The sequence below is a fragment of the Arvicola amphibius genome, chromosome 6 (genome assembly GCF_903992535.2).
Source record: "Arvicola amphibius chromosome 6, mArvAmp1.2, whole genome shotgun sequence".
Taxonomy (NCBI): domain Eukaryota; kingdom Metazoa; phylum Chordata; class Mammalia; order Rodentia; family Cricetidae; genus Arvicola; species Arvicola amphibius.
The window spans coordinates 97592483-97619743 of record NC_052052.2 but is presented as its reverse complement, the minus strand read 5'-3'; the positions used below and the strand labels follow the sequence as shown (position 1 = coordinate 97619743).

At 40.4% G+C, this 27261-nt stretch overlaps 1 protein-coding gene across 1 annotated transcript in view; it reads left to right on the top strand.

Annotated features, from left to right (window-relative positions):
• Mrc1 (mannose receptor C-type 1) overlaps positions 1–27261 on the top strand; it is a 91260-nt gene that overhangs the window by 36170 nt on the left and 27829 nt on the right. Inside the window, exons 7-15 of the mRNA XM_038333709.1 lie at positions 2095–2280; positions 6239–6396; positions 8082–8192; positions 14378–14493; positions 17667–17815; positions 20687–20886; positions 24244–24371; positions 25172–25259; positions 26447–26591. Coding sequence (XP_038189637.1) covers positions 2095–2280; positions 6239–6396; positions 8082–8192; positions 14378–14493; positions 17667–17815; positions 20687–20886; positions 24244–24371; positions 25172–25259; positions 26447–26591 — 1281 coding nt within the window. The remainder of the gene's footprint in view (positions 1–2094; positions 2281–6238; positions 6397–8081; positions 8193–14377; positions 14494–17666; positions 17816–20686; positions 20887–24243; positions 24372–25171; positions 25260–26446; positions 26592–27261) is intronic.

Genomic DNA, 27261 nt, shown 5'->3' with positions numbered 1-27261 from the left:
TCCCACCAGGGGGCTCCAAAGCTACACTAAGTTTTCTATTTTTTAACTTTTTGGCAACCCCTGAAAGTATCCAGGATTGAAATTATACTAAGGGATGGCAGTTTTTAAATATGAAATTTTGTTTTGCAGTAGCCCAGCGTTGAGCATTGCAAATCAGAACTTTTTCACATTTCGCCCATGCACCTAAAGGCTTCAGTCTCTGCTCTTAAGGAGAAATGGGACTCATTCATTCATAGGATGATGCAAGAGCCAGCAATGGAGAGCCCACCTGGCATCTCAGCAGCGGAGAAGCTGAAGCAGGGGAAAAATGAGTTCAAAGCCATCCTGAGTTACCTCAGGAGACCCTGTTTCATCCCCTCCACCCCAACCCAAATGAGAGGATGACAAAGAAGGGGACCAGTCCTAGGCATTGTGTGAGCAGTACATTTGAGGTCACTTAATAGCTAACTTGTAAATATAAACCAATCCAAGGTCAAGATTATGTCAAATGGTATCTGGAAAACTACAAAAGGAAGCTGCTGTGTGTCAAATATAATATCATTTTCTTTCCCAACCATCATTCATTGCACTGACTGTGTGCCAGGACCCATGCCAGGTTCAAGAGCATCCTCAGAAGAAGAGGGTGTCTCTCCCTTCAGTCACCTGCACTATAGCGCCCCCATTGCTCATTACTACTAAAGTTTTTGTAACATGTGATCAAGGTTATGACATTTGACCACAGCTTCCCATAGCAACAATGAGGATGTTTAACACTAATTTATGTAAATAATAATGGTTCTGTGTGGCTTCTCTTCTCTAAGTGTGGTGTCTCTATTCTTTCCTAGTTTAGAACACAGTGAGGATAGTTAATTTAGTATTAATAGTAGTATTATGGTTTCTGCTTAAAAAAGAAAAACCCATCAAAACCTATGTGCTACTTTGATTCATAGGCTATGACTTGCTTAAAACACCCTTGTGGCAAATTCAGGTTTTGCACCCAAAGTTTCTGAACCTAAATTGCTTTCATGGCCACTGTCATGGGTGGCGTCTTTTGGGAGTGAATAACTGGTGTTGGGTCAATTCAGAGCACAAGTGGCAGGCTCAGGGTATGATGACTGCATAGGTTCCCTGGCGACCCTCATGTCCACACCCTTCCTGCTCTCTGCTTCAGCTCTTCCTCCTACCAGCTTTAGGACTATGGCTCTTTCTCTAATGAATGACAGTCTCCTTAGTATCCATGGGAACAAGAAGTATTGCAGTTTTTTAGAGGATAGAACAGTCTTCAGGCTTCCCACTGTTAAATAGTGTATCACAGATGTACATTCAGGTTTGATAGTGATAAGGACAGAGAAAAAGAGACAATCTGTTGTGTAGTCTTGTTGTAAACACAGATTTTAAAAATAGAATTCTCATTTGTCTTTATTTATTATTTATTTAGGCCCTGACATTTGAACCTTGGACCTCACACATGCAGTAACATTGTACTGATTTCATCACCCCTTGGCTTAATTTTATTTTTATTTATTTTTAATACAATACTTTTACTGATTATTTGAGAATTTCATACAATGTTTTTATCCTATCACATTTGCTTCCTATTCCTCCCAGGTCTACCCTCCCTTCCTTGTGCCTTCCCTCACAAAAGAAAAAAATACATAAGTCCAATTTGTGTTGTCCATATACTTATTGGAACATGGTCAAACTCTCAGTGACCAGCTCCTTAAAGATAATTGAGTCTTTTCCCACACCCCATCCCCCACCAGGAGCCATCAACTGTGAAGTGCCACACCTTAGCATCTTTAGCACAGTAAGGGTCTCTTGAGTGGCTTCCAGGATGGCCGAATGGTCTAAGGCATCAGACTTCAGTTTAGAGTAAAAGTTTTTTCCCCCAAATCACCCCTTTAAAACAAAACAAGCAAAATAGAATATTCCTTCTCCATATATCTTTTGTGAATGTGTATGCTATAAATGAAGAATGTTATCTTTACATTTACAATTTTAAAGTATTACATAGACATAAAATAGAATATTTTACATCTAGAGTAGCTGAAAATATTGTTCCAAATTTAAACAAACTTCTTTCATATGCTTTCTAAACTTCTTTTTCCTTTACAGCAAGTGATGTCCCTACTGGCTGCCCTAGTCAATGGTGGCCGTATGCAGGTCACTGCTACAAGATCCACAGGGAAGAGAAGAAAATCCAGAGGTATGCCTTGCAAGCTTGCCGGAAGGAAGGCGGTGACCTGGCAAGTATCCACAGCATTGAGGAGTTTGACTTCATCTTTTCCCAGCTAGGATATGGTGAGAAACTTCCCTTTGACACTAAGCCCATTGTGGCTGTCTCCTTGACACCCATCTCTCAAAATGTAATTATCATAAATATTTAGTTTAATTAGTTTAAATTGATAGTTGATTAACAATATACATTTAAGTAGATGGTACTTCTGTCAACAAAGATTATATAGTAATTTAAATAAGTGTATCTATCATTAAGAAATTTAACATTTTCTCTTTATGGGTAGCTTTCAATATTATTTCCCCACATGTCTGTATTTGGGGCTGTCTGTGTTTAGCTTGGTCACAGCATAAAATTTGGAATTGTGTGTGTATGAGCTTTTGTTAGGCCAATATTATAGCTCACAAGAAATGTCCATAAATGAACCATCTCAGACTCGGGATTTTCTTTTCTTTACTGGGGTATCTGTCACACAGAGTAAGAAGTGGGTAACTATGAAAGGTGCTATCCTCAACCTTTGAGAGAAATTTACATCTCAATTTTAGGCAAATAGTTAAGGCTCTATAGAGAATGTACAAAACCAGAAATAAGATACTAGATGAGCCAAATGACGTGGGATCACGTCTGAAGAAAAGCAGGCCGAGAGACAGAAGGACAGGCCCTCCACAGGACCTGCTGATTAAATGATGGTTATTTTAATCTCCCGCCGGTGGAGGCTGCTGAGCAGCTGCAGTTCATCCTAATTCCCAGCCAGCAAAAACAAGAGGGAATGGACGACGGTGATGGAGGGCCTCGCTTCCTGATGCTCATGCCTGAAAAGTTACCAGACTGAGGGAAAGAAAAAGCGTTTAACAAATACACGAGGCAAAAAGACAGGAGGAGCAGAAAAATATGTCAAAGACACTATCATTCCTAGCCCCAGGGTCCAGTGGGAATATTTGCCTCTGAGAACCTGACTCTGTGTGGTCCTGAGGCTCAGAAGGTGAGGGAGATAGCTCCATAGATTGTATAGCATGAAGAGGATTCCAGGTTGAACATAAAACCTGGTGCTTCTTATGCTTCTCTTTGGCAGCTCCTCCTCCTCCTCCTCCTCCTCCTCCTTCTTTTCTTTTGTTTATTTTGTCCTATTCCGGTTTGTTTGGTTTTTGTTTCATTATTATTCTTTAAATGCCTGTTTGTTTTCTAAAATTAAATGAATAAAACCAGGGTGTTGTGGCCCTTCTGTAACCCCGATGGTGGACAGATGGAGACATGCCAATCCCCAATAATCACTGAATAGTCAGCCTGGCCTACTTAGCACGTTAGTCGATGGAGCCCGAGGAAGGACACCTGAGTTTGTTCTCTACCCCTACATTCATGAGCGTGCACACTTGCATGCTCATATACCGCCCCCCCACACACAAATAACCCTTGCAGCATGTAAACAATGTCTTAATTATTCTGTGCTCACATTGCCTGGGTTAAATGATGGAATTGTAATCACGATGACAGCATCTAAGTAACAGTCACTTAATGACCTATTGGGAAGCTTGCAAGTGGACCAATGTCGGAAGCAGGTTAGTTGAGACACAAAGGACTGCCAGTCCTACTCTGTATGGCTTGGCAAAGCTACAGCAGAACCACATATTTTTATTGCCATAATTATTTCAGGAAGCTGAATGACCAAGGCTTCATTTCAAATCAGCCTGAGGAAGAAGGAATGAGTCAGAGAGCTTTACATTGAAAAGGAGCGTTATGGGGAGCAGAGATGGCTGAGCTGTTAAGAGCGTTGTTATTCTTTCAGAGGACCTGGGTTCATTTCACAGAACCCAGAGATCAGCTAACAACCATTTGTAATGCCAGTTCTAGAGGATCGGATGCCTTTTTCTGCCCTTAGTGGGGATTGCATGCACCTGGTACACAGTCATACATGCAGAAAAAAACACTCATTCATATAAAGTAAAAATAAATGCGCGGAAAAAAAGAAGTTACTAAAAATAAAGTATTTAAACTTTATCATTTATGATATTTCAGTACTGTATTTCCTTATTTACAAGAACAAAATAGTCTTGTTAAAAGTTGTTATAGAAAATTGAGATTATTGCTTATAAATAAAAGCTTTTCAAAACTTCTTTTTAGTTAGTTGAGATAGACTCTTATTAGTCATATTATATATTAGTCATAGAAATGAAATAAGTAGATAATCTGGAGCCCGAGCATGAAGGGTATAAATAGCAGTTCATACAGTTTCTTTAAATAATTTATGAAAATTGATTTAACAACTTGAAACATACACCCACATATGTGTGTGTGTGTGTGTGTGTGTGTGTGTGTGTGTATTTGTAGAATATTAGTAGAACTGCAAATAATCTAACAGGAAACAGTTTAGTAAGAAAAATGTAATGTGGGAATGCCATAAAATAGCCCAACTCTTTGTAAACTAATATTAAAACAAACACACATAGAGCAGTCTTACATATAACTGTGCAGCTTTACATGGTCTTCACCCTAGTTCTTGAGGACATTGAAGACTTTCTGCATCCTGCGTTTGCTGCCTGATCTGCCAACTCAAGTGAAAGGAAGAGGGGCCCATCCTGGCCCCGTCCCCATGCTTCAGGATGCTGGAAACATCTGTTCCATCTGGCAGAAGTCCACTTGAAGACTTCTCCAAAAGTTGATTGACAGATTTTTAGGAGGAACAAAATCAGCCAGCCACTCAGGGAAATCCTTGTAGGATGTTTTCTTCATTTTCTACCAAACATCATCTTTATAATATAACTTTGAAGTCCTTGTCTTTTACCATTCAAAGATTGGAACCAGAGACTACAATGCCATTTGCAGTTAAGCAAATTAAACAGATATTGAATTGTATAGCATCTAATTTTTTGAATTTGGAAATGTTATATTGTAGCCTGAGTTCCTCAACCATTTGTTTCATTATTGTTGTAACATTTATATCTTAGGCATGTGGCCGTTCATAGAGTTAATAATGCCCTCCAGAGAACCTTGAGATAAAGTGATCATATTTTAGATCTTTGCTTTGTTGTGAGTGGTCTGAACTTTTTAGTTTTGCAATATTGTACAGTGTATTACACAATGTTTTATAATGAAAATTATCAAATATGTTTTTATTTATGTAAATCAGTGTTGAACATCAGTTGGCAGCCTATCTCTAGCATTTTACTTTATGTGTATGTGTGTTTTGCTTGCATGTATGTCTGTGCACCACTTGTATCCACAGAGGCCAGAAAGGGATATCAGATCCCCTGGAACTGGGACGATAGCTGGTTATGAGCTACTGTGTGTGTGTTCAGAACTAAACCAGGGTCTTCTGCAAGAGCTACAAGTGCTATTAACCACTGAGCCACCCCTCCAGTCCTCTAGAGGGATGCTGGGTACTGAAGCCTCTGGAAGATCAACCAGTACTCTTAACCAGAGTCATCTCTCCTTCCCTATCTCCTTAGTTTAAATTTCTATCACTGTCTAGATAATTTTCACTTGAAATTCAGTGATTAAACTTTTACAGAGGTACTTATAATGTTACTAATAATAACATCCAATAAATCAGGAGTGATGTAAACTTTGGTCTAAAATATTCACAAGGTTTAGTATAACCAAGTAAGCGATAGTCAAGTTTATTGATTATATATGAGCTATATATCAAATATATCCACACATGATACTGTATATACATCATATGCATCATGATACATGGTACTGCAGTTCCAGAATGTAAGTTATTTGTAACAATAACCGAGCTTGGGTTGGAGTTCCTCATTTCATTTTTACGACTTCCATAAAATATATTATTGTAACTAAAAGTACAGTTACATTTACAATGGAAAGAAAATGCTGAGAAACATAAAATTGACACCATAATATGTAACCCATATTTATCTATTGCATGTAGAAGATTATCTACTCTGATAGTTCTGTGAGATCAAGGGAGCATCACTGAGTGGACAAGCCTAGTGCCCTCTTCTCTGATACCCTGCTTACTTTTGGCAAGTGATAAACTACTTAGGTGTTTTTCTTCCCCTGTAGACCCCCAGGACGAGTTGTGGATTGGTTTAAACGACATCAAGATTCAAATGTACTTTGAGTGGAGTGATGGGACCCCAGTGACATTTACCAAATGGCTTCGTGGAGAGCCAAGCCATGAGAACAACAGACAGGAGGACTGTGTGGTGATGAAGGGCAAGGTGAGGTGCTCTGCCAATGCCTGATGATGGTGCCAGGGGGCTCTGTTCTCTGCCTTGATTATTATCTGTTGAGATTGATTCCGTGGTTGATATACATTTAAGTTGTGCAATTCTGATTCAGTTTCTTTAGCGTCACACAATTGTCTAGCAAAGTCAAGAAAACCATAAAATAAATGATACAAACAGTGGGTTCTTAACATATGGGTGGTGACTCCTTTGGGGGTCAGATGACTTTCAGAGAGGGGTCACTAAGACCATCAGAAAACACAAATATTTACATTACAATTCATAACAGTAGCATCATTACAGCTATGAAGTAGCAGTGAAAATAATTTAATGGTTGGGAGTCACCATAGCAAGAGTCTCAGCATTAAGAAGGTTGAGAAGCACTGTGCTAAAAGGTAGTATTAACTAATGACTAATACTGTCTTTCTGCTAAATTCTGAACTGTATACATATATGTGTACATGTTGTGTATGTGTATATAGTACTATTTAGAACATGATATATATGCACACAATTATATATAAGCATATTATTTTATCCAATAATTCTGAGCTCTGTTTACATCTTCAACTGGTTGCTCTGAGTAGAAAATGTAGACCTAGTTGTTTCTATTTTGAGCCACATTTGATTTTTCAGATTGCATGCAGGCCTTATTTTAAATGATTCATTCCATGTTTTAAATGTGATTGCAGTAATCAATGAGTATTTTTTGTTGTTGTTAATAGACGATAGGTATGGGCCTTGCTGTTTAACATTCTTCCTCCTTTGCATAGGGGATGATAATCGTATGCATCTCCCAAGTGGAAATGAAGATTTAAAAAGTTTGTGCATATATTATACACAATTCTTGGCTCAAATGTGTTGTTAATAAGTACTACCTTCTGTTTTTATTATTTAAAAATTATTATAATTATTTGAAAGCTTGAGAGGAGAGTAGATGTAATCTGCTCAGAGAGTAACATTGAGGAGTTAGAGGATGATGGGTGGGTAGCAGAGAAGCCTTGAGGCTCAACAAACAGCAATGATGTTGTCGAAGAAAAGCATCTGCAGTTTATAAACGTTACTCTGGCTGTTGGGCTGGAAACTGGATTGTAGTGAATTAGAGAATGAGTAATTATAAAAATCCTCAAATTAAAAGAAAGAGAAGGCGATCTTAACTTGATGTGTCTATGGAAGTAGGGATGGTAGAATCTTAAACAAAGTGGAAGGTTGAAACTTGGATCTCCAAGGACCTTCATCATCCAGGGAGAAGGAAGGAAGAATGCAATAATTTCAGGTTTGCTTTTAAGTTTGGTTTGTTGGGGCAAGATGTTTTCTTGGATGGGTTACATGTGTTTGGTTAACTTTAACAAAACCAAGAAGGAGGCTGTATATAAACCGTCAGTGAGCATCATGTTTGAAGGACCTGGAAGTATTTATGATTTTTCTTCAGCTCCTTTCATAGAGTGGACTTGAATGTTCAAAATGAAGAATCATATTAGAATTAACAATTTCGTTACACCTGTGTAGTTAGAGCCAAATATAATGCTTACATGTAAGACGTGAATTTATCATTTGTTTGCAGATGCTAGCTTCCCCATAGCTAGCACTCAGATGGCCCCCAGATTCGGCACCAGAAGGAATCAAATGTAACAAGGTCCTAAAACAGATAACTGTTTATTTTTCTTTTTGCTCTGTAGGATGGATACTGGGCAGACAGAGCCTGTGAACAACCACTTGGTTACATCTGTAAGATGGCATCCCAAGCCCATGCTCCAGCCACAGAGGAGGCCCAAAGAGGCTGCCGGAAAGTGAGTACAGACCATGGGCAGTGACGTAAGGCTGCCATTTGATACAGTGGGCTTTATTTTGTAGGGCAGACGGTGCTTAATTACCATCAAAGACCAATGTTTCAACTGTAAATATTCACTATCTTTCTGTGTCCGATAACCTGTCCTTCTTGAAGCTTTCTTGGGCAGTCTCTGAGAGGAGCAGTCCTTGGACCCATTGGGAATGTTGTGCGAACTTGAAAGAAAACAGGGAATAAAAGGAAGCACAAAAGAGCCTGGGGTGGATGATGAAATGGAGACAGGTTGCAAGAGAAGTTGCTATGCAGGAATGGATAGTCTGTGATCCTATGGGCAGTTCAGAGCATTGCCAGTGAATCATCTTGAATGCTGACATGCTGATAGGAAGCTATCCTTGGCCACTTTCCTACTTAAAGTGTTTTTGGATGAACAGTCTTCCAAGGGGGAAGCTTTTCTGGACATCACTACAGTATGAGGCAGGTTGCCTAGTCTCCAGCTTGTGTTGAGTAACTCGGTTAAATAAAATCACACGAGCCCATGGTGTATGTGTCTCGCCTGCATGTGCATGCACAGATGGACACACACACACACACACACACACACACACGTTGATAGACAGACAGAGACAAAGAGAGAGAGTTATAGGAGACTGAAATAAATCATCTTGAAAACGATTTCTAAAAGCATAAAGAAACTACAGACGTAGTTTTGTGGGCTCATGGTTATTGTTTTTCTGTCTGCTGAGCAGCTCATCTTCCTCTTTTGTCCTTTCTCACTTCTCCTGAACTGAAGGTGAAGTTCTAGAACTGGTGGTTTTTTCAAGAGTGCGCTGCTGGGGTCACATCACCCAATAGCAAACACTGCAAGACAAGAATGTATGATGTGTAACTTGGTGGAGGACGAATAAGCTGGAAAGAAAAACAAAGCAATTAGAAAAATCTCAGCATGGGAGACATGTATGGAGGGTCTTGACAATGATCAAAATTCATCATAATTTTGTATTCCAGAAATTTTAGCCAGAAAATTGATAAACACTTCTTTTCTTTTGATGTGTGTGCGTGCTGATGTGGATGCACATGTGTGTGTTGCTGTTTGTGCTGTGTCTTGTGTGCACATGCGTGTATGGAGGCCAGAGATTGGGTGTCATTCTTCAAGTACTATGTACAACTGCCCCCCTCTTTCTGTGTCTGTGTATGTCCCCCCACCGTGTGTATGTCCCCTCTGTGTGTGTACGCCCCCTTCCTCTGTGTGTGTGCGTGCCCATACATGTGTGTGTATGTGCATGCGTGCATGCATGCATGCATGTGTGTTTTAAGATGGAATCTTTTACCGGTCAAGAGCTTGCCAAGTAATAGGACTAGGCTGTTTGGCTAGTGAGCACCAGGGCTCCACCTGTCCCTCCACCATCCCAGCACTGGGATTTCAGCCATACCACAAGCTTAGCTATCATGTAGGTTTGGTGGATGAACTCAGGTCTCCATGCTTGCGAGGTAATCACTTTACAAACTGATCTATCTCATACCCTCCCTGTATAGATTTTTCATCAACAGAGGCAAGGCTAGCATCCAGGCCCTTGTCTCCAAGTCAATACACTTTGTTTCATTACCAGCACACTTACGGTCTTTGTGTAATCATATACATGTGTAAGAGATTATACGCCATTGCCATTTTCTGACATAATTAACACATTACTTCTATATAATTGATATTTTATACACATTTCCTATCAGTTGCCACATATGTACAACCTGATAATCCAATCTAATCATTACATAGTAATAAGAAAGTAAGAAAATAACTTATCAATACAGTTATTCTTAAGTTCTAATAAATATACAAGAAAAATTATAGTCTTATTTAGAAAGAACAGGAACCTAGTGCTCAGAGAAATCAATGTGGCCAAATTCAAAGTTGATGGCATTTAGTCAACTCTTTGCAATATTCTTTTAAAATTGAATGTAATAAGTATAAAACATATGATATAGCTCGAGATAGAATAATTGAATGAATATCCAAACCAATTACTTTTAGGGAAAGAAGCAAGGAAGGCAAGGGTTACTGCAATGTGAAGAATGCATAGTGTAGGATTCTCGAGCTTAATAGAGTTGTAGAGAGGCTCAAAATATTGAGAATAGCCTAACTTACTTGACCAAAAGTGTATTTCTTACTTCAATGTAAAATTTCTTAATACACGTTGACCTGCCTGGACTGGAAACATCACTATATTGTGAATTGTTGATAATATTGTGAAGGTGGCATAAAAATATTAAAACTTTGGAATTTTATGTCACAGAATAAAAAGGGAAAAAGAAAACACTGGCCATCAATAGTGACCTCCTCAAGAACCTGGGAAGACCATGGGGAGATATAATAAAGCACATTTTGTACCAGGGCATGCATGGTACACAGGCTTCTTTCTGAGAGTTTAAAACTAGAAGTCTGTTACACTGATCTGAAGTTCCACCTTCCTTTTTCTTTTTGGGAGAACATGCATGTATGCTTATGTACACACATGTTTGTATACATATGTGTATGCAAGAGGAGGCTATTCAGCAACCTATCCTATCATTAATGAGAAGTTTCTCCACACTTGTTTTTTTGTTTACTTGTTTTGTTTCGCCATTTTTCTTTTATTGAAAACAGATTCCTCTCTTGTACAATTCCCCCCCCCCCCACTACTCCACGCTGTTCTTCTCCATGCCCCTCCCATTCAAATCCACTTCATTTCTGTCTCTCATTAGAAAAGGACAGGCTTCCAAGAGATAACAAACAAACATGACAAAATACAATATAACACGATAAAGCAAAAGCTATCATATCAAAGTTGGACAAGGAAAACCAACAGAAGGGAATGAGTCCCAAGAGCAGGCACAAGAATCAGAGACCCATTCTTCCACACACTCAGGAGCCCCATGAAAATACTCAGCTAAAAGCTACATGCAGAGGACCAGGTGATGACTCATGCAGGCCCTGTGCTTGCTGCTTCAGTCTCTGCGAGCTCACAGCTGCCTTGCTTAGTTGGTTCAGAGGACTTTGTTCCTCTTCATCCCTTCTGGCTCTTACATATTTCTGCCTCCTCTTCTGTGTCATTTCCAGATCTCTGTGGGGAGGGATTTGATGGAAAAGTCCAAGTTAGACTTGCTTTCTGCATACCGTCTGGCTGTGGGTCTCTGCACCTGTTTCCATCCGCTGCCATGGGAAACTTCTCTGATGATGACCCCACAGTGCTTCTTGAAACACTCTGCCTGGCCTGGAACTCATTAAAGAGATTAGAGTGACCAGTCAGCACCAGGGATCCACCTGGTTCCTACTGGCCAGTGCTGGGATTAGGAGACCTGTTCTTCGCTCCAGGGGACTGAACTCAAGTCCTCATGCTACTGTACCAGCTGAGCTGTCTCACCAGCCTCAGGGAAAACTCTCTATTTTCCCTTTTTATTCTGTGACATAAAATTCCACTTTCTATTCCATGCTCCCAGAATGGAAATGCTAAACAAAGTAGTTAACCAAGGTGGTTCTAAACCACTTTTGAGCCTGACATAAAATGTATTATTAGGATTTTCATGCAGGAGAGTTAATGAATCTGGCATGAAATCATCATGTGTTTTGATGCTAACAGGAAAGAAAGGTTCAAGTAAGGCCATGGATCAACCACCACTTAGAATCGTGTTTTTATTGTGATGCAATAAATCGCAAATGTATTTTATTCCTATTGTAATTTTTTGACCCATTTATTTCTTGTTGTTATTGTGTGTAATAGAATTCTTCATTTTGGGGATTTACATTTACCTTTCTATTCTTGAGAAATGTCGTACAGTTTGTTCACTGGGCTTCTGAGACTTGTTTTGGGCAGATTTTCAGTCTCTTGTTCTAGTGCCTTTTTTCCCTCTGTGCTTTGTATGCGTATGTGGTTCACATGCTTGCGTGTATGCCTGTTCCCGTGTGTGTAGGTGTGTGTGTGTGTGTGTGTGTGTGTGTGTGTGTGTGTGTGTACCTGTGTGTGTCCTACATTAGTGCTGGGTATCTTCTTTGATTACCCATTTTTGCTTGCAGAGACAGGGTCTCTCACTGAGCCTGGAGATTGCTAATTCTGACTGCCCTAGCTGGTCATCTTACCCTGGGGTTCTCCTGTCTCTGCTTCTTGAGTGTTAGCATTACTGGTGGATGTTACATCTGCCTAGCTTCTACACGGGTCCTAAGGATTTGAACTCTAGTCCTCCCATGTTCGCAGAGAGCACATTATCCCTTGTACTAGTGTTTATATTTTTCCTATGAATATGTTTTAAGCTTCTTTTTATCTTGTTACCCCTCTATCCAATTTACTATTTCTTTCTGAAATCCTCTTTACTGCATTTAATCTGATTATTATATTTATAATTTTATTTCTGTATTTTTTTCTATTCTAGAAGTTCTCTTTTGGTTTAAACCTCCCATATATTTATCTTATTTTTATTTTTTGATTATTGATCTTTATTTATTAAATCACCTCAAACTTGATTATTTGTATAATACAGTTTTCTGATTGTTCATTGTGTGAATTCGGTGATTCTCCCCTAGACAAGACATTTTCTCATATGGTTTTTAATTTTTGTTTGTGAGTTAGTGTCCATCTGCTCTGCTCTCCCCTTACAGGTGCTCCCACCCTCCATGTCTTGGTTTGAGGAAAACTCTCTATTGTTTGTATTCTTCTTAGAATGTCTCTTTGTGGAGACCAAATATTCCTTTGTTATTTGGCCATGGATTCTCACACAGTGTCTACAGAGCAAAGATGGGACTAGACCCTATCTCTAGTACAGTCTTGGCAAGTGATTGATCTTTGCAGTATTGGACTTAAAACCCACCGTCCTGAAAACACTGAACAGTCACTCTACCACGGAGACACCTTTCCCCACCTTTGGTTTTTCAACAAGGTCCTGCTATATTTAGCCCAAGCTGACATGTAACTTCTAAATCTCCCAAGTTCTGGCATTACAGGCATACCTGATGGAGGACTCTCATTGGTTAATAAAGAAACTGCCTTGGCTTTTTGATAGGGCAGGATTTAGATAGGTGGAGTAGACAGAACAGAATGCTGGGAAGTTAGTCAGATGCCATGCCTCTCCTCTCTGAGACAGATGCCATGGAGCCAGCCGCCAGGTCAGACATGCTGAATCTTTCCCGGTAAGCCACCAACTCGTGGTGCTACACAGATTATTAGAAATGGGTTAAGCAAGATGTGAGAGTTAGCCAGTAAGAGGCTAAAACTAATGGGCCAAGCAGTGTTTAAATGAATACAGTTTGTGTGTTGTTTTTTCGGGGCATAAGCTAGCCAGGCGGCAGGGAGCCGGGCGGGATGAAAAGCAGGCCTGCTCATCTTTTCATTACACATACCTGGATGACATTTATTTTGAAACTTAATATCATTCTCTGGCTTCTAACACCCCAATCAGATAACATGCCTATTAATTGTTGTGTGGTTAGAATTTTTATTTTCTCTTGCCATAGAAGAAGCTCAAACACTGTGCTATCAGAGGACCCTGCCCCCAGCCCTCAGTCTGCATTTGGTACATTTCAAGTCACCCACAAGTTTAGCTTTCAATTTGTTTTTTTTTTTGTTTTGTTTTGTTTTTTGTTTTTTGTTTTTTTTTTTGTACCTGCAGAGTTCCTCTCTTCCTCTCAATTCTTGCTGGGAATTTAAAATTTTATTTTATAATTTTATGTAGTAGTTTGTGTACCTGAAGTCTGGGCAAAGATGTCATTGAGTTATGTTGCCTGAGGTTGGATGTGCATTCTCCAGTCTCCAGGCAGCACAGTTTTCTGTTCATCACTACCTTTGACATCAGTAGACGTCTAAGGTTGCAGCTCCTCAGGTTATTTTCAGGAATTATCTCATGGGAAACAAATCCCAGGCTGTATCGTTCAGTTTCTTCAGGCACTGGTCACAAGCAGTGTCCCTTGGAGGACGCATCAGAATTCAGGGCAGCTTTCCCTTCACTCAGGGCCATCGTTTGTCCTGTGAGGAACGGTGTCGTACTGTGCTCTTTTTCTCATGCATAAACAGTTTCTGTTTCACCTGATATCATTCTGATTTATGTTTCCTAGACTTTCCTGTTTACCAACTCATGTTGCCTGAAGGAATCATTTAAAAAATATTTCCTAATAAGTATGCCTGACAAATCTCTCATTTGTTTGTTACTTGATGGCATTTGTAGGGCTGGAAAAGGCATGGTTTCTACTGCTACTTGATTGGACAGACCCCTTCAACATTCGCTGATGCAAACCAAACATGCACAAATGAGAAAGCTTACTTAACAACGGTTGAAGACAGGTATGTAATTATTTTTAATTTGTTCTAAGATATGTCAAATAGTGAAAAGTGTTCAAAAAGATGTAAGAATTACCATGCTATGAATTTTGAAGTGTATAATATATGGTCTTGAGTCATACTTTGTAAAGGTGGAGATGTTGAAAATGTTCTTATTTGGTGGCTTAATTGAAAACATTATAAAACTCCTTTGTTACTTTCATGAATCTATTTACTTAAAACAATATGTTAAGAAAGGGTCTTAATATGTAGCTCTGGCTGGCCTGAACTTACTATATAGATCAGAGTGGCCTTGAACTCACAGATATTTGGGATTAAAGGAGTGAACCAACATGATTGGCATCAGTTTATGGCTATTCTGCTGGATGTATGTTACAGATCTAGTGTTTTCTAATCTGTTAATTGTCAAAATTTTAAAGCGAAAAAGGTAAGATTTATTCACCGAACACCCCATTTTGTACTTTTACCACTTGATTTGTGGAAGAAAGTAGCAAAGAGAAGACACACCAGATCACGCACGTGTTTTCCTCATGCACACTTGCAATTCCATCAATTATATAATCTGAAAGGTGTCAAGACTTCTCTCACCACCCAGCAACAATCCTTCAGTGACCCCAGCTCAGGATCTCCTAATCTAATTCAGTTCTTACACTGTCTGCTTGGCAATGTCAACAGACCCCGAAGGCCAATGGTCTAGTCCTACAGGCTGTGCTTTACCCATGCCAGGTCCAGGTTTCAAGCCCTAAGCTGTTTTGCCTGCTTTCCCGAATGACCAGCTCTAGAAAGGCATTCTGTCAACCCAACATTGAGTTCTGTTCACTTGTTTGACCATCTCAGAGAACTGTGGGAAGCACTTAGACTTCCTGATTTTCTTAAAGGAGAGGACCAGGAAGAGGGCTCAGTGAATATAGTGCTCACCACACAAGCATGAGGACCTGAGTTTGGATCCCCAGCACCCAGGAGAAAAGCCAGTCATCGTAGTCCATACAGAGAGAGGACTCAAAAGGTCATTGGTCAGGCAGCTTGGATGAATTGGTGAACTCCAGGTTCAGTGAGAGGCCAGGACTCAAGGCACAGGTGGAGAGAGATTAAGGAAGATAGCCAGTGTTGGTCTCTGGACACACAGGTAGACGGACACACAGGATGAGGAGAAGGTGCATGGAGATCCTATCTTCTCTACAGTCTCACCACCCTCCAGGAATCCCCACCTGCTCAGTCATGGAAAAGCTTTCTGAACAATGGGCTGTTAGAGAGACACCATTGCTTGAGGATGCTTGCTGATAGTCTGAGCAGGGGAACACAGCAAGTGTCAATATTCTTCTCTGTCTCATACAACCTTCCTCTCTCCAGGGTCTGGCATGGAGACCCCCTGGGATTGATAGTATGGGTCTTATCATCTACTATTAAAGGAGACAGCTCAGAATTAAAGGCCTGAAATTATGACCTCAACCTCCCAATATATAACACAATATCTGCAAATAATCTACTAATTCTTTCTATTTCTTTTGTTTTAGTTAACTAATTAATTAATGAATTAAGCTTTGCTTGGCTTGGCCAAGAAAATCAAGTAGAAAATAGAGGATTTAAAAAAATGTAACTTTAACCTCTGAGGGTTCATCCATCTCTGAGATTTATTTGCTTATTCTTTTTATTTACTCTTTGCAAAGCTTGAATACACTCAAACTTCAAAAATTTTAAAAGTTATTGGCGTTTCAATTCTTCAAGGCAGACACAAAATCCACAGAGTCCTGCTGATGTTAAATATCCTTTGATAAAAATAGATACCAGAGGATTGTGTTCTAACATGCACCGTCCTCTCACAGTGATGAAATGCTAATATAAACATCTGACCACAAGAACACAGCTATGTCTTATCTTAGGCCAGAGGAGGCGAATTCTTTAAGTACCGTGGGGATACATTCAGGACTGTGCTGTGATTGGTTTGTTAAAAAAATCACCTACAAGAGAAGAATTATTCTTCATGTGTTCTCTATGCTATTTCTATTTTTAAGAATTCACTAACTGTCCTTAAACTTGCTTTTCATGTTTTAAAAAGTAAATTGCCCTTGTAGTTTTTTGTTTATTGTCTGTGGGCACCTGGAATTATTTGGACCATGGTTAAATAGAACGTCTGCTGGTTTTAGCATTGTCCACGGGCCTCCTTGTTCTCTCTGAGGCTCTCTATGTTCTTGAAAATTGAGTGCCTCTTCTCAGAGCCTTTTCTGCGTGTGTTTTCTGTGTTGTTTCAAGTTTTTCAACTAAGACAAATCTTTGTTACCTTGCCTGTCAAGGTGAAGGGGGCAATAAATGTGATGGCCCCATTTGTAATTATCCTTGATAAATCCCTCTACTTCTATAATCAATAATTAAGCAGGGCACTTGGCCTTTGTGAAAAGTGGACTGATTGTTTCAAATGATTTTTAAAATGACTATAGTTTTTTCTTTTGTATTTTCAAAATTCCCTTAAATTTGGTGAAGGCCTATATGAGGGCCAGAGAAGGATGATTTGAGTCTAACTGAGTCAGCTAGATGCTGTTTTTTTCTTTACAAGCTTACATTTCTTTAGTGAAAAGATATTACAGTTTAAACGGTGCAAAGCTCTGATTCCTGAACGACCTCCTCCAGGAAGATGTGAAATGTCTGTACTCCAGGTCAACAAGTGCCATGATTCAACCCAGGTCCAGCTTGGTGAACCAGTGACGTCATAGGTATTACCTAGAGGAGGAAGATGTGTAAAAGGTTACATACATGAACATGGCGCATTCATTGACAGCTGTCTGACTGAAAACCATCCTAGAATGACGCCTCATGAAAGTCACATCCCTGATGCTCCCTGATCAACATATAGGCAGCTCCATAGAGCAGTCTGTTCTACCTAGTGATGTTTATTGCTCCTATAATCTTTTGGAGAGGCCCTGCGAATCTTGTAACTTTCACAAATTCCCTGAGCTTCCTGAGTTTCCTTAGCTTTACTGCTTCAATGAGCTGCCGTCTCCTCTCAAGAGAGACTCTTAGAATCCAGAGGAAAGAGCTACAGGATAGTAATGCAGTATGTTTGAATTATTATCTAAACCATAGCTCAAACAGCCAAGTGCAATAATTTTCATGTTGATAATATAAGAAACTTGCATAAATGTTTCTAAAGTTTAGTTGAATTTATTATTTTTTTTTTAAAGATACGAACAAGCGTTCCTGACTAGTTTGGTTGGATTGAGGCCTGAAAGGTATTTTTGGACAGGACTTTCAGATGTCCAAAACAAAGGGACGTTCCAGTGGACTGTGAATGAGCAGGTGCAGTTCACACACTGGAATGCTGACATGCCAGGTACGCAAGTGTCGCAAGTGTCGTGTTCTAAGAGTCATTCCCTCTTCCTTCAGCAGAGCCGTTGGTCCTCCACACACTTTCCAGAAACAGTATGGAAGGCAATAGTGCTGTCAATAACATTTATGTCTCTTTTGCCCTTTGCTCCACCCAGCTTGCAGCCTTATAGGGCAAAAAGGAGGAAAAAAATTGTTAAGTAATTTGGGACTGGTATATTTGAAAAGATGCAAAAGTCCAAGTACTCACAGATGTTCTGAATATTTGCCTAATTTCTGAGAACTCAAGGCTCTATAGAAAGTAGATGGAAAACTTCTCAGTGAGACTGGATATGGATATTAATGCACTTGAATGAGGGGACTAAGTGGTTCTCATGGGGATTCATTGTTCTAGTGTCTTGTCTATCTTTATCTTTAGCCATTTTCATGCCTTGAATTTTATTTTATCCTTCTAAGAATGACAAAGATTATTTAAGTATCTTTATTTAAAAGATGCAGAAACTGGAACTCAGAAATCATAGGACTAGAAATGCCCAAGCTTAGCTTTGTACTAATCTGAGTAGTCCTCAAGTCCTAGTTATTTGGTTTTGGACCAATCAGCTGCCCTTGCCTTGTGACTTGCTCTCTCTAACTGGAGATCATATGTGACCTCTCTAACAGACCCTGAAAACTCCTTTCTCATCTTCCTACACTGGTGTTACTGGTTAATGATCTCATTGAATATGACTTCACTCAGGAAGGTCAACACCCTTTACAGAAAACAAATCATTGTACCTGATTTGCAAGCTCAAAGAGGGATAACAGCTATGTGTGCGCTTGCTCCTTGGCCCGATACACCACATCCTTTTCTCCAGCAGTTCTTTGAATTTGCTTCTCAGCTTTGAGTGAGGAACACGTGTGACTAATCAGATTGTTGTTTGTGCAACTGCTATTTGATTGTGAAATTATTAAACATTATAGGAACTGTGAGATACCAGATCTTGTAAACAAATGCATTTTTTTGTTTGTTTCACTCTTGGTGAAAGTCACAGCTCTTCTTATGTAGCTTTATTTTGTTTCTGTTACTTATTCACCAGGAGGATTCTGAGCGATGAACCCTGAAATACCTGTAAAAATAATAATTCATTAAACTATAATCCTAACTCAGCCATGACCACTGAGAATCTTGAGGACAAAGTCTCTCGTGTACTCCAGAGTTAGACTGGAACTCACAATGTAGCTGTTAGACCTCTCTATGGAGCTCCCTGTGTAGGCTGGTCTTAATCTCAGGATTCTCCTGATCCAGCCTTCCATGTGCTGAGATCACAGCCCTGTTGGAAGACATGCCTGGCTGGTTGAGGTTGCAGTCTCTCAGGGCCTGGTAGCTTTTTCCAAAAGCTCAGCAACGTGGAAACCCCCCTCCCAGCCTCCAGAAAAGCTTCCTGCTCTCTACCCAACCTTATCTGGAGGATGTCTACAGACCCAGGATGCCTGACTTATCTCAAGGGTGACCCTTGACACAGTTCCCTGCAAATGCTCTTCCCCTGAAGATCCACATGGTAATTAGACGTGTTCTAGCCATTTCCATAGGACCCTACTGCCACATACAGAGCCTTGTGATAAGAGAGTACCACTTAATGCAAATTAGGGTTTGTCCCTAGGCTCCCCAATTCTATATATTCTTTATACTCTGAAATAAAGTTGAGCTGTTTTATCAAGAGCATTCTCCCGGAGGACTGTCTCCATTTGTGCTCACAGCCCTATACAAAGCTTTCTGCCATGGCTTCTGCCCCTTTGCCCTTGCAGACTGGTGGCCAATAAGGCGAGAGGGAAAAGAGGACCCCCAGAGCCCTTGCCATCCGGCCCCACCACAGCATATCCACTTGATAGAAAGATGATGTTTTTGTCTCAAGAGATGTTGGCTGAGTGCCCAAATGTTCAGCTTCAAGAACAGGCAAGACATTTGTGTGCCTTGCCTGAGTATGGAGAGAGATGAACGACTCTTGTGATCTGTTGTCAGTGCCAGTGGAAGACTGTGGGTAGAGACGATGGCTCCAGGAATCTGAAGCAAAGGCTCAGGTGTCAGGAACTTGGGGACTTTAGAGAAAACATTCTAGAAAAGATGTACCTCTCTGGAACTCTGATATTAAATGTTTAAGCATTTAATAGTCTTTGAAAATGACATAAAAATTAGCTCCTCTTAGTAGTAAGCATCTTGATGTTTTCAAACCTCTATGTTACTTATTGCTACAATGACCACAAAACAGAATGTGTGAATGCTACTGTGATCATGCTTGGTTTTTATGGACTTCTTCATAACCTGCATCCCAGCTCTGCCCAGCAGAGTTTCCATTTTAAGATGAGGAAACAAGAAAGCTTGAAAAACGTACCCAAATTCTCCAATTTAGACATGTCTTGTTTGAAAATCTATCACATGCTTTTGTTCTGAAGAATGAAATGACCATGGCAGGAGGAGGGAATCTCAAAAAAAAATTAAAAAAAAAGAGAGGAGGAAAGCTGGCAGAAGGGCGGGAAGGAGGAAAGCTGGCAGAAGGGCGGGAAGGAGGAAAGCTGGCAGAAGGGCGGGAAGGAAAATCCATTATGCTATATCTTTTCCATTATAGCAGAAATATTTTATCATTAAATGTCTAAATCTGGGCCACTCAGCCAGATGTGAAAGTATAAAAATGCGTTCAAAACTCCCTACATGTACGATGATCATCTTGGAATATAGAACACACAGATGAAAGGTAAAGATACAGCAACGCAGGTTCCAAATGCTGCCTTTCATCGTCACGTGTAGGAACGCGCCACGCTACCTCACAGCTCTGCCTTTCTTGAGCACGGCAGGTCTCCAGGAAGACCCCACTGATTGAGTTCTACTTTGTGTTTAATGTAGGAAGAAAGACGGGATGTGTTGCCATGAAAACTGGGGTGGCAGGTGGTTTGTGGGACGTTTTGAAATGTGAAGAAAAGGCGAAATTTGTGTGCAAACACTGGGCAGAAGGAGTGACTCGCCCACCAGAGCCCACAACAACCCCTGAACCGAAATGCCCGGAAGACTGGGGTACCACCAGCAAAACCAGCATGTGTTTCAAGGTAAGGATTACTTGCTAAAATATTTGAAATACTCAAGAACTTAAAAAAAAAAAGAAAAAAGAAAACATGCAACTCAGGTCCCACTTGCAGAAATTTTAATCTGGTTTTATTGATGGAGAGCAAACAGAGGCCACAGCACAGGTTGGACCTTACCTCTGACATCATCTGCTTCATTGTTGACTTTTCTTCTCTGCTTCTCCTCCATTTCTCATGGCTTTCCAACCCTGTTCGGAGCTTGTGATTTTCATTTTGGTGAAGAATTTTTTCCTCCTTACTGTAACTTCTGGTGTATCACATTTGCCTTGCCTTCAAGCCCAAGCTTTATGCTAACTTAAACGATAAACTGGTCTACTATCAGGCTGTGTCAGCATTACAGAGTTCCCGCTTCACTTCTTTGATTTAGCCCTTAACAACTATAGTGAAGGAAGACGAAAGTATTGCAAGTACGGAGCCCTCAATACCTTTAAATGTGTTCTGCATTATTTTTATATTCTTAGATCTGTATTCTTCTTTTGCAACCACGTCCATTGAAATAATCAACCAGTCAAACACAAATAGGAACAGAAACAAAAGCAAAACAAACAAAAAAATCACATCTCTAATGAAATAAGGATGTTGTCATAATCTTCATAGAAAAATTTAGATTTAATACAGAAATTATTTACTATTTAATGATAGAGTTTTATGCTCAAGACCACTTTTATTAAATCCCTTTCAGAGGCACATGACCCTGACTCGCTTCAGGAGACAGTTTGGTGAGGTAGAGGAAGAATTCAGTCAGAGCCTAGGGTTGTAGCTCAGAGGTAGAGTCCTTGCTTAGTGTGTGAGAGGCACTGGGTTCCATCTCCAGAGCTGAATAAAGAAAAAAATAACTTGTGAGAAGATGAAGTTGTCTGAGCTCTATCTCAGGAAGGGTCTAGTTGAGCTGGCCACCCCTATTAGTAGCTGTGGGGATCCATGAGGTGTTTAATTTAGTTTGACTAGTCAGAGCTTAACATATAAATCTCCTGAAAGGAATATATGGGGCCAATATAAGAGGGGATTTATAAAATAGATTTTGGAGATTTCACATAATTATTCAAATGCTACCTCTACCATCATACAAATGCCTGAAGGTAACAGGCTGTGGGGATTTAACACAGTAGAATTTCTGTAGCTATGCTGTGAACTAGGAATTCCAGCAGCAACAAAACTCAGGTGTTCACCAGATCCAGTTAAATGCATCGGTATGAATTATGTGGTTTCAGAAAGATTTGGATTAGTGTTTGTTTACATATATACAGACTATCTTTATAAATACTAAGATGTGGGAATCAATTAAATTCGGTGGATAGTTAAGGAAACCAGAACCAGAATCAGGGTTTAGGAGCTGAGGTAGGGTTGAGGACCTGCTGTTGAGGAAGCTTGCTGAAGTCACATTGTTTTTTATTTTAAAAAGTTTTTTTTTCATTTTACGTGCCAACCCCAGTTCTCCCCCCTCCTCTTCTGCCACCCCTCCTTCTCCCCATATTCCACTCCCCACCCACTCATAAGAGAGGGTACACTTACTCATGGAGCTTAAGTTATTCCCAGGACAAGGTATAGGCATTAACTACCAAGGTGGCCACACAGGAAGCTAACCCCCTTTTCTGCAAGCCTGTGGGGCTGAGAGCCATGACTCATGAAGAATAACAGAGGAAAATCATGTAAAATTCCATGGCTCCAGTGAGCTTCTGAACTGTTCACATACTGGCACTGGTGCAGTTTCTGAAAGAAATTGTATCTTTCTTGGCCCAGGTATCCTTGACCCGAGGACAGTCACCAAAAATTGACCTGAGAGAGTAACTCCTGATTTTTATGTCTCAGTGGCAGCAGAAGTAAAAGATGAAGCTGTTTGTGGGGTTATGCAAGAAGCAGAAACACACGTTCCTAAGGGGAATTATGGAAAAATGAGAAATTGAGGAAAAGCAAAAAATAAAATAAAATAAAATAAAAATAAAAAATAAAAATAAAATAAAAAGGCAAAGTGAGAGTGACTCCCAAGAGGGCAAAGGTTTCCCCAAGAGGAAAAACTGTTGAACTTCCTTGTTGAGGGGATTTTGTAGCTCTATGGCAAAATCTGAACAAAGACTAAGGTAAAATCTTTAGTTGACCAGTTAGGTGACCCCACTCTCTGTGGAGAGATGGCCACGTCCTGTTCTTGGGCAGCCAACCCAGTTAAGCGGTGGGCGGGGCCTCTCTTTATTCATTCTTGACTTTTGCTTTGCGAGTTATCAACCTTGACTTTCTGCAAGCTGCCAGCCACTGGCTGGTGCAATGTGGTGATCACTGGTCCAAAACAGTCCTTGCCTCTCAACAGCCATCACAAAGTAACTGCACTGAGTTTCATCCACTCTACGGCGTGGTCGAGGCTCTTTTTTTTCTGGACTAGGTTGGCCTTCTTAGCAGCTATCTTTATCTGTTCTGCTTAGGTGCCTTAGCAGATGCATGAGAAGATGGGGATGCCTTACATAGTTCCTCAAGGGCTCCAGGTCTTCAGACTAGCGGGCCTGGCTAGCGTCAGACTCAAGGCCCTGTCTCTCCTCTTATCTGTTTGGCTTAGCATCTTCACTCAGCTGAAGACTTTTTTCTTTCCGATCCCTAACATCTCTTTTTGCCTGAATCCTGTCTCACTCCAACACATGAGCCACTTACCATTTTAACCATGAGTCCTTTCCCTTCCCCGCTACAGTTAACTAGTTCCTGCATCGTTAGGCATGTCCTGCACTACCATCCTAGATCCTATTTACAGTTCCCAGTACTAAGTAGTAAGTATTAAGACCTAGTACTTTGTTACACGGTTTGTAGAATTTAGTTTAACTCTCACTCATTTCTGTCAGTAACATAAGGAAAAGAGACTGCAGGTTTTGAAGGACACCACCAACACTGCTGAAAGCTTGCCATTGTTTAAACTGAACAGGATAACAGAAGGAACAGCGTTTTGTTTATTCATGTTTATTTTGTATCAAAATGTTGTTATTTTTTGTGTCCCAAAGCAATTTTTCATACTTCACCAGATTACTTTCCCTCTCTTCCACAAATGAGCTGTATACCCAGTCTTCACGTCTTCAGTTTCCAATATTTTAATCTAATTTTTCCTGTGCTTTAAACAGCTTTTATTTTTTAAGGCTTTCTCAATGAAACCGTAACTCCCAGCACTGGCCCACATCTAGCTATCCAAGTAGGCAGTCATAAACTGATTTTCAACCAAGAGACCTTCCTTGTTTGAGACCATTGCATTGCTTGCTTTTTCTATAAAAGAAACTTCATTGAAGGTAGATGATTTGTTTCTCTTGATTTGTTAAGTTACCAAAACCATTTCCCAAACCTTTTCTGTAGCTGTATGCGAAAGGCAAACATGAGAAGAAGACCTGGTTCGAGTCCCGAGATTTCTGCAGAGCTATGGGTGGAGAGCTAGCGAGTATTAAGAATAAAGACGAACAGCAAGTGATATGGAGGCTGATCACGTGAGTCCCTCTTCTGTACAGCACTTCTGTCTGTTACCTATTTGGTGCCTATGATGCTGAGAAAATATTCACATTTCCGTATCACTTGACAAATCCGTTGGCCCTTTTTAATTAAATTTCATTTCAAAATCCTTTAATAGGTATAAATCTTGGAGTCGACCACTCTGTAAATGCATAAGGCATTAAATACTTATTTGAATCCATGACCGTCTTTCAGTGCTTTACTATGATCTCCCCTAAAATTATCAGCTTTCAGGGTATTGATGAGTAGGGCCCAAATTCACATTTTCTTAGTCACCTTTGCTGTGGTATGACTTAAGAGTGACAGAGTTTACTGTGGCATATAGCCTAAGAGGTTGTTCATTTCATCCCGGCAAAGCATGATAATAAAGAGACCACTGGTCACATTGCATTGCAGTCAGGAAGCAGGAGATAAATGGGATGCTCAGCTCGGTTTCCCTTTATGTAGTGTAGGACACCAGTCCAGGTAATGGTGCCACCTTTAGGGCGTGTCTACCCACTTCAGTCTAATCAAGATAATCCCTCATAGGCATGCCTTAGACTCACATAATCTAGGTCATCCCTCATGAATGTGTCCAGATACTTCTTTGCTAGATGATTCTAGAACCCATCAAAGTGGACAATTAGTGTTAGCCATAAGAGACATCTTTTGTAAGACCCATTTATTTATTAATCTCTTTGCTTATGTATTATCTAATACATGTTTCAGAGGTACCTGTCAACTCTTGATGACTAAAGTTCTTTCCAAACACAGCATGTACTTCCTCTGTATGTTGCAGGACCAGTGGAAGCTACCATGAGCTGTTTTGGTTGGGATTGACCTATGGCAGTCCTTCAGAGGGGTTCACCTGGAGCGATGGTTCTCCTGTAAGTAGTTTTGAATGTATCATTTTCTCATCCTGTAATGTATTTATTTTGATATTATCATTTGACTTAGTTGAGGTTTTATCAAGGTAAGTAATTAAGATAATTTTTGGTGCAAAATAAATACAAGTGCAGTATACACTCACTGCCCGGCCCTGGTCTCCAGGTACTCCAAGCATAGCTGTGGCTAACGGGATGAAAATGCCATAGAGAACGAGAAGTCAATCACCAGTTTCTGTAAAATAGCTCCAGCCTATACAAACCCAGCATGTAGGTAGCTGAATGTCTTCACAGCTGCTCTGCAGCTGCCTTTAGCTCAGCACTATTGGACTTGGTGGCATTACAGCTTTGGTAGCCATTGGAGTCAGTCACACTTCTCCAGATTTGAGAAATGGGGAGCTCTGGCTTTTGCTGGCAACATTTAGCAGCCCTGGTCACCATGAGAAAAAAAATATTTTATAATATCAATGCCACCTCAGAGCCCACAAGCATCTTTCAAGTACTTAGTGAAATCGTTTATTTGGTAGTTGCATTGATGTTTGGATTCCATGTTTGTATTTATAAAAACAGATCGTAATGTTTGATCCAAAACCCTTCAGACGCTGAAAACTATCAAAACCCAAATTACCAAACCCAGAGCCCCAGCGTGTTTCCCTTGTTCATTTTGGCAGAGGCTGGTTGTTCTGTTAGCCACGCTTTATAAGCCCCCTTTCTTCTTTAAGAAGAGTTAATTATTTTCCTGTAGCCTGTGTAATGGAGGGGAAGCTTCCAACAACTTACTGAAATACCATCCCTTAAGAATGGCCTGTAAATTTAGGAAATTACAACTGCTGGCTGAGAAGTGGAAGCTTCTTGCTAACTTTTTCCTATATATAAATCCCCCTTCTGTGGCCCCTGGATCCACTTCTGTTTAATGAGAATAAAGAAAATGTTATAAGAATCAATTCCCTGCTCTAGTGAGCTTCACAAGTTTCCGTGTAATAAAAAGCTGTTTCTTCCTCACACATGTCCATAAAATGTTCTTCCAGATCTAAAAGTCAAAAGCAAATGGATGAAAAAATTCAAACATCTATTTTTCCATTTGTTGCACTGATGTGCTGTATATGGTTAATATCTGCAGCCTAATGTTTCTAACACAGCATAGCACCCTGGCTTTGTGGCTAAGCTAAAATATAATGTTTCCCATATAGGTTTCCTATGAAAATTGGGCTTATGGTGAGCCAAATAATTACCAGAATGTTGAATACTGTGGTGAACTGAAAGGCGACCCCGGTATGTCCTGGAATGATATTAACTGTGAACACCTCAGCAACTGGATTTGTCAGATACAAAAAGGTATGAACCCTGCCCCCTTCTCTTAGATCGCAGAGCTAGCCTTTTGACACCCCCATATGTTCCCTCCGTTGGCACAAACAAACAAACGAAAATACCAGCATTAGGGAAGTGTCAGGCCCTGAAGGCGTTGAGTACAGATAAATGTTTCAAAGGAACAGAAGATCAAAAGGCCACCCGAGAATCCTGGATGGGAGTCATGTCCTCAGAAATGTTCCCACCAGCAGCTGGGACTCTGGCCACACTCTGCCGCTGCAGGGGCTAGTGGGTGTAGGAAGGCCATTGCAATGCAGTTTCGCTTTCTGGAACTTTCACCCTCTGATCGTCTACTTTATCCCTGACTCAGGTAGATGCCCCCTCCAAGTCAGAATATTCCGATGTTCAAAACACCCACTAAAAACCAGCAGTGTGAGGAGGGCCCTGATGTTACGGACGCACCGTATTATTATTTAGGTGACTTGGGAATTACCACAAACCCAGGTCAGGAACTGAGGCCAGAGGAGCTGGGTTAGGACAAAGCAGGAAATGGGGGAGCTCACCCTGGACTCAGAACGTACATGCGTTGACCCTATTGCACTAGATGAGATGAGCAGAACCACATTGCCCTCTGCTGTTGGGGAATCGTGGTCACTGCCATCATTGTACATACAGTTAAGAGGCCTGCCTGCTCGGT